Source organism: Asterias rubens, chromosome 6 (assembly GCF_902459465.1).
Source record: "Asterias rubens chromosome 6, eAstRub1.3, whole genome shotgun sequence".
Lineage (NCBI taxonomy): Eukaryota > Metazoa > Echinodermata > Asteroidea > Forcipulatida > Asteriidae > Asterias > Asterias rubens.
Window position 1 is genome coordinate 12,283,581 of NC_047067.1, and position 8,504 is coordinate 12,292,084.

The 8,504-nt window shown below is 39.0% G+C and overlaps 1 protein-coding gene across 1 annotated transcript in view; it reads left to right on the forward strand.

The window, feature by feature from the left end:
- LOC117291829 (ras-related and estrogen-regulated growth inhibitor-like) overlaps nt 1-7,742 on the forward strand; it is a 28,992-nt gene extending 21,250 nt beyond the window's left edge. The window contains exons 4-5 of the mRNA XM_033773759.1: nt 2,552-2,631; nt 3,624-7,742. Coding sequence (XP_033629650.1) covers nt 2,552-2,631; nt 3,624-4,166 — 623 coding nt within the window. The 3' untranslated portion in view covers nt 4,167-7,742. The remainder of the gene's footprint in view (nt 1-2,551; nt 2,632-3,623) is intronic.
- Nucleotides 7,743-8,504: the final 762 nt, after the last annotated feature.

An 8,504-nucleotide genomic window follows, 5' to 3' on the forward strand; every position in this document is an offset into this window, starting at 1 on the left:
ACTTTTTGCGCTCAAGCAGCTTCATAAAATTGGGCCCGGTCCGATGTTACAAAATCCTAAATGATTTTAAAATCAAAAGATGACATAGAACACTGGTAAGTGCCCAATTTCGTAGAGCTGCTAAGCACAAAAATGTGCTTAGCATGAAATTTCTTCCTAGATAAAAACTGGATTACCAAACAAATTTCCACGTGATTTTCAGGATAAGCAAAACAGCTGAAGACCAGAAACAAGCAATATGCAACAAACGAAAATTTGGTTGGTACTCCTGTTTTCATCAAGGAAGAAATGTCATGCTAAAAAAACAATTGTGTTTAGAAACTCTATGAAATCGGGCCAAGGTATCCTAAGTTCAGTCTAAAAATAGCCATTTAATTTCACCTGCCTGGGTTGTTTACATGTTGTGTTTGCTTAATCACCACAGACACAAACAATGGTTAATAACTTGGCAGACATAAGTTGTTTGACCTTGTCTACATGTATTATTGTTCACTAGGAGTAGCGCCAAAGGACTCCGTTGGTCAATTCCATTAATTCGATTCAAAAATGTTCTTTGAAAAAAAAATCAACTAAGTTGGAAGGTCGTGTTGCCGTTTTGGGAGCGCAGTGACGAACCAGACACAATCAAAATCTGTTTATATTTTTTAGAGGGAAGATGATCAAATAGTCGTCAAACTTGTATAGTTATGAGTGTCCTTAAATATCTATAATATAGATAAGTTTTGACCCATGATGAAGGCTAATAGGAACATTTCATTTGTAAATAGACATTTTTAAATCAGGGCCCAATTTGATATCTGCTTTTAGCAGCTACTTTTCATCTATACTTTTGCTCTTCAGCTTCTAAATAGCCGAACATTACAAAATAACGTTCACAAGAATAAGGTTACCAGCCAAACTGGCATTTCACATGTGAATTTCGTGACTGGTATCCTGCTCATTTTCTGCTTAGCACACAAACATGCTTAGAAATGTTTGCTGCCGAAGAAGCTCCAAAAAATTGCCACCTGATCCCAGTTGATAGAGATGCAGAGTAGACTATTTCAGTGTGAAATGTTTGTAGGCAAGAGTCAGATGTTGTTTGATTTATAGCGTTGTTTGTTATACTTTATTTTCATGGAAGGCCATTATTAGCTGAAGAAAACTCTTTAAAATAAGCTGGCTCAATAATTTGGACCAAGTGTTCACTTAAAGGCAGTGGACACTATTGGCAATTACTCAAAATAATTATCAGCATAAAACCTCACTTGGTAACGAGTAATGGGGAGAGGTTGATATATAGTATAAAACATTATGAGAAACGGCTCCCACTGAAGTGACGTAGTTTTTGAGAAAGATGTAGTTTTCCACGAATTTGATTTTGAGACCTCAAGTTTAGAAGTTGAGGTCTCGAAATCAACCATCTAAACGCACACAACTTCGTGTGACAAAGGGTGTTTTTTCTTTCATTATTATCTCGCAACTTCGACGACCAATTGTATGAAATTTTCACAGGTTTGTTATTTCATGCATATGTTGAGATACACCAAGTGAGAAGACTGGTCTTTGACAATTACCAATAGTGTCCACTGTCTTTAAACTGTGCATACACTGCTTCTATATTGGTCAATCGCGGGACAATTTACGGTAACCGAAATGTGGTCGTATTGCTGAAAAACTTCCGGGTCAGAAATGACCCGGGTCCCGTGGGGCCAGATTGACCCATTTCGTGGTTCCATGACCCGGAGTATCTGTGTCAAAATTACTAAGAAATTGGTCCAACCATGGAGGAAGTAAATACCTCCCCCGTGGTCATACTGACTGAGTATCTGTCCGCTTGTTTTTAGTCCTCTTTTCTGGTCAGTTTTGCCGGGTAACAGGTCGGCTTGACCTGGGATTAGGTCAGGACCCCATGGAACCAGAATTCGGGTCAAGATTAACGCGGGAGTTTGAAGATTAGAAATTATACACATTCTTCTTCATATATACGAGGTAGAAGAATCCAACTTCTCCGCATGCAGAACCTGTGTTGTGACACAATATTTGTTGTGGTATTATCTCGCGAGATATTTTATTCCTTTCAAGGTGAAATTCTTCGCTGAAAATAAAACACTGAGTGTTAGATTAGGTGATAACTTGTCGGTCGCAGGTGTCGCGACTGACCTCTGTGATGAGTGACATTAGTGACTGTATAAATCGAACTGAATTTGAACACTTTTTGTGACACCTTTGGTTTTGCTTAGGCACTGGACACCTCTAGTAATTGTCACAGACCAGTATTCTCACTTTGGTGTGTCCCAACATATAATATGCAGAAAGTAATTAATCTGTGAACATTTGGTCATCGAAGTTACAAGAGATTAATGAAAGAACAACACCCTTGTCGCACAAATTTGTGTGCTTTCAGGTGCCTATTATAAAAGGCATCAACAGCCCTTTGGCGGGAATGTCTTTCTCGTGACGTACCCCCCCCCCACACACTAATTTACCCTGAACCGAGTAAGAAGGTCATCCAGTTGTTAAATATTTTTTTTCTAACCTTAATGCTATGTTTTTATCAACTCTTTCACAGAAAACATCTACAAACATCGGATGTTCTTTGAGACTGAATCAACTCCTGTTGACTTTGAGATTCTAGATACTGCTGGACAGGTATGTAATGGATTTATCTTATGAGCAAACACTTGACAAGAATCGAGGCCTGTCAGGAAAAGCGTGTTAGCTTTGATTGAGAGCTTTGTAAAGACGCAGTGACGAAGATAACCAATCTTAAGAGAACCGAAGCCAATGACCAAAGCGATTCGGATAGCATTCTGGCAGCAGAATGGGACCATCTGTAACTCCTTAATTTATCAAATCTCCTCAAAAATTGAAGAACTGAGTCTCAGTTTCGAATAGATTGATAATTAGTATTTACACAATCTATTAATTGTATGACCCCGAAACATTATTATTCAAAAGAAAATTGTGGGTTTACAAAGAAACTGTGCAGACAGTTTGGTGCATGAATGTTGGCGCATTTAAAGACACTGGACACTATTGGTAGTTGTCATAGACCAGTCTGCTCACTTGGTGCATCTCAACATATGCATAAAATAACAAACCTGTGAAAATTTGAGTTCAATTGGTCGTCGAAGTTGCGAGATAATAATGAAAGAAAAAACACCCTGTTGTGTGCTTTCAGATGCTTGATTTCGAGACCTCAAAATCTAATTCTGAGGTCTCGAAATCAAAATCGTGGAAAATTACTTCTTTCTCAAAAATTACGTCACTTCAGTTTCTCACAATGTTTAACTATAAACCTCTCCCCATTACTCGTTACCAAGTTTAAGTAATAATTACCAATAGTGTCCACTGCTGGCTTTTTAAAGTGGTACACATGTATATCCAGACAGTTCATTCGAAGAACGGTAGACGTCGACCAGTGTTCAAGTTTAACTTAACTCGCACTCGACGATGAAGTCAATGAAGGTTGTCCAGTGAGTGAGTCTTGAATCGACACTCTGGTGTTTTTCAAAGTTTCTTATGCTGGTATGAAGATGCAAGACAAACATTACGAAATATTAACTGAGATGATAACCTTCATTTACGCCACAAAACTGGTTAGAGTTTTAAGAAACTTTCCTTTGATTTCCATTTGACAGGAAGATAACATCGAGGAGAAACTTAAATGGGCCGATGCTTTTATCATCGCGTATTCCATCAATGACCGATGCAGCTTTGAAGAGGTCACAAGATTAACATTCTTGGCTGGGAGATGTAGGAAGTCCAGCTCCCACGACCATGCCATCTTAATCGTAGGAAACAAGAAAGACTTGGAGTATGACAGGCTCGTCCAGAAAGAGGAAGGATTAGAGTTGGCCAGGGCCATGAACTGTTCCTTCGTGGAGGTGTCAACGTTAGAATCATACGACGACGTAGTGGGTGCCTTCGAGCGGCTGTACATGGACCATAAGAACAGGAAGAAGACTAGTACCAACTCTCCGAAATTCACGCTCAGAAGGAAAACCAGTAATGTCGGGAAGCAGGACTTAGATTCGAACCCACCGAAGCCGAGAGAGCGGAGTACGAGTTTTGCTGCACTGTCCACGCCCATTTACGCGCGAAGGTCTGCCCTTGTAGGCGGGATGGAAGGAAGCCTCTTGGGTAGTAACGATTTCCATGACGTCATAGATGAGCAGGATTGATGATGTGCGCTACGTCATGACACTCCATTGTGCAATTTTTTATTAAGTCACGACTCGCAGTCATAGATGGATTGACAGTTACCAACGAAATGCTGGTACCCTATCTTTTCAAAAGGTGCACACAAGTCTAGGAATAGTATGATTTGAATCTTCATACTGAACTGGCCAAATTTGGAAATTGATGAGGGATTCTATGGCCAGGATAGGCCATGCCAACATTCATAAATGAGAGTGCCTTTTGACAACCATTTAAAAACTCTGGCATTAACAATGCGGCCTCAACTTATTTTTTGTATGAAATAATATACAAATATTGAACTTTAACATTCCATGAGTGAGTGCCTTTGATATGTATCTTTTTCGAACAATTCAGCTTTGGAAATGTTTTATTTATTATAAAAGACAACAAGAAACATACAGTGCTGAACTGTATTTTTGTTTTTACAACAACTACAAGTAATGTTTTATGACGGTAGAGGGCGCTATAGGATGTCCGTTACGGCTCGCTCCCGGGCGCAATTCTTTTTCTTTTGCACTTTGGAATTGCCATCATAAACAACTTTCTGATTCTTTTTTTAGGATTCACTTTTTTAATCGATTTATAAACAAGTGGCAATTTCGTTATGCTAAAATTGTTGTGGATGGCAACTCTATACTGCTGAAAATATTGCGTCCCGGGATGAAGAAACAGTCACAAAAAGTTGACTGTGAAGTATTTGATTGTTGGTGATCTTGCCTCAGACTTATGGACAATTTTGCGTTAATTTGTTAATGGTTTATTCCTAAGAAAGGCCAAATTAGTTTACTTAGATGATTACGAATCTGAATCTTTTCTCTCTGTAGTGCACATAGTAAGTATTAGACAAGCAATATAACGTTCCCTATTGCAGCAGATACATCAGGATTCTTTTCCACAGCGCGCCAAAAGATGAGCTGTCGAAATCTTGAGCAAAAATACTTGTTCACCTATTAAAAATTTGACTTCCCAATGTGTGTGCGAATCATTAAAAATACTCATTTGTGCCTTTCAAATGGAATGAATTAGCAAGATGCAAATTAGGTATTATAGAGCTGAAGCAAACGTTAACGTACCATAGCTACCAACCGAGCTGTTTATTGAATGACAGTAAAATTAGTTTGATAGTGGACATTGGACACTTACATAGCTTTGTTCAGCGAATGTCTACTTTGATATTTCAATATTGGACATTGGACATTCACATAGCTTTCTACAGCAAATGTGTACTTTGATATTTCGATATTGGACATTCATATAGCTTTGTACAGCAAATGTGTACTTTGATATTTCGATATTGGATATTGAATATCACATAGCTTTGTACAGCGAATGTCTACTTTGATATTTCGATATTTGACATTGAACATTTTCACATAGATTTGTACAGCGAATGTCTACTTTGATATTTCAATATTGGACATCGGAAATTCACATAGCTTTGTACAGCGAATGTCATCTTTGCTGTTTCAATATTGGACTTTGGAAATTCCCATAGCTTTATACAGCGCGAACGTCTACTTTGATATTTCGATATTGGATATTCAGGTACGGTTGGTACATTGGATCTCTAATTTTCCTTTTGGACACTGGACACTGCTGTTCAAACATTATGTAAATGTCCAGTGCCCAATCTCGATTCGAAAAATTAGACATTCGCTGTCTCTTCGTAATGTCAAATGCCCATTGTCAAAATAACTTTTATGTCAAGTGTATTGAGAGAGTAAAGACAAGAAGCCATTTTCTGCAAATAAAAAACACGCCCCAAAAACATGTGGGCATACAAGGTACCAGACTTTAGACTGCCCATTGGGTTGTGCTCAAACTGTCAGGCCATGTCCGAATTGGAGGTCACGGCTACGGCTGGATTGCTTGCAACCATGCATTATATGGCGTCCTTAGCAACGTTCTTAGCAACAGTCAAAGCCGTAGTCGACAATGGGAGACTTTCAGGACGCTTGGTGGCAGCAGACTTACCTCGGTAATGTGCGCATGCTCAGAACTACGTAAACAATGGAAATTTACATGGGTAGTCTGCTGCCACCTAGCGCCTCAAAGTCTCCCATTCGGATTCGTATATAGTGTAGATCAGTGGTTGGGTTATATTTTGGACCAAAATGGCGTACAACAACCACGTGGCCATTACAAAATGTCGCAACCCTTTCAATACACATCTTAGAGTTGGAGAGTTTACCATACTAAATTAGATAAAACGTCATGTGACAAGCCTCTTGAACAAAAATGGGCCACAAGTTTATCTGAAAAATACAAAGATTTTTGAAGGTCATGACTTCCATGGTTGTTGCCTTTAAACTTGGAGCATTCTGGGTAGAGTGGCTCTGTAAAAATTACACAATTGTTTTGCTAAAAGTGTTCCAAGCTGGTCAGTTGACTCGGTCCGGGATATCACTTTGGGTAACTTTTGAATATTTATTTAAATAAGTATGAAAAGGTAATCCAAAATGAGAATACCCCGGACCGAGTAAACTGGCCAGCTTGGATTTTTTTTTTTTCAATTACGCATTAGTTGTTGAGGTAAGCATTTAGTGCGGTGCACAATATTAGAGAAATAAATAGCGCCCTCTGGAGATAGATTTAAATTTAAATTTGTACCATTATTAGTGTAACCTGCTGCAAAATATTATGATGTAAATAAAATGCAAATTATATATGAAAAACCCGGCAGCATTGTGTCTTTGAGAATTTCTTGTCTAAAGTTACAAGCAACTTGGTAGTAGGAAAAAGACAATGCGTCGGCGAAGGTTTGGACATGTATTCTCACTTGGTGTAGCCTATCCCAACAATGCATAGGCCCAATATAAACAAATCTGTGAACAATTAGATCCGATGTGGTCCTCGAAGTTGCAAGAGCCTTATGAGAGAGAAAACACCATTGTTGCACAATGTTGTGCCTCTCAGGTGCCTAAAAAGGGCTTCGGGTCTTAGATCTTTTAGTAATTGAATAATCTCAAAGATATTTTGCGATATCGCAAATATTTGCAAAGATATTTTGTGATTTCGCAAATATTTTGCAAAGATATTTGCGATGTGCGGTGTCCCTTCAGGGCCACCATACCACTGCCCGTTACCAATTAAAGCTTTTACGTTAACAAATGAGTAAAATGTACTGTCCATGTGCCCAGTGCCTATAAAAATCATAAAATAAGGTTTTATGTTTTGCCTATAAATATGTCTTTGTATAAGCTGTGTGTAATGGTGATTATTTGTACTGACTGTACGAGGCAGTATTCAATACATAACATAACCATCAACATAGATACAGCAGCGCTGCAGGTTACCGCAACTAAGCAACTTTATTTTAGGAGGGGGGGGGGGGGCACACTGTTTTGCTAATTGTAGATGTAGTTTTCGTTTGCATTTCCCGGCCCCTCAATAAGCCCGCTTTCAGCGTCCCTCCCCCCTTGTGTTTTTATCTACTGTATTAAAGATAATCTGCCATGGGGGAACACATAAGTAGGCCCTTTGTCTGTATTACTCTCTAGTTAATTACCTGATAGACAGTTTTTGTTTTAACACCACAAAAAACGTCATCAAGTGTATCTTTTTATTCGGGTACCCCCCCCCCCCCCGCCCACACCACCCTCGGCAACTTTTTCTGCACTTTAGAATTCCAATCTCAAAAAAATCCTGATTCCCTCTTTTGAATAGATTTAGAAGAACAAATTCCCCATAAAAGCACTACGAAAGTGTTAGATTCTTAGTGCATAAAAAAATTCCCCAACCCCCAAGTAACGCCACTGGTCAACAGAATAATACATTATTAATCTTTACTGGTTACATACTCGGGCTCGATCATGTAAGTTGCAAATAATATTTTATCGTGTCGAGGGAAAGTACTCCCTGTAGGAGTTCTCGCTGGATGGTGCATCAGGTGCCGTCACTGGAACGGGAAAGGGGCAAGGTACCCTTGAAATTGAAATAAACATAGAGTCCACATAGACAAACAAAACCTGCTTGACCGATACAGAACACAAGGTGGCGCCATATACAATGTTTTGATCACTTTTCAAAATGGCTGCTGTGACACATGTGTGTGTCCCTACTCTTTATGGTGTGATCTAATTTCGTATTGAAGTGACACAACGAAGTCCGTTTTTTTGTGTTTCTGAGGATGCAAATAATTCAGTACACGACTGGGAGCTGGTAGTTTTAGTCAAGTGCTATAAAGAATGTCTTTCTGAGCTTCAGCTGTCTTGGAATTATTGGCCGCCCCATAGTTTGGAACTGGTGTAGGACGTCAGTACCAACGGAGGAGTCCAACCAACAAATTATTAACAGTGTCCTCAACCGAAGCTGATTTT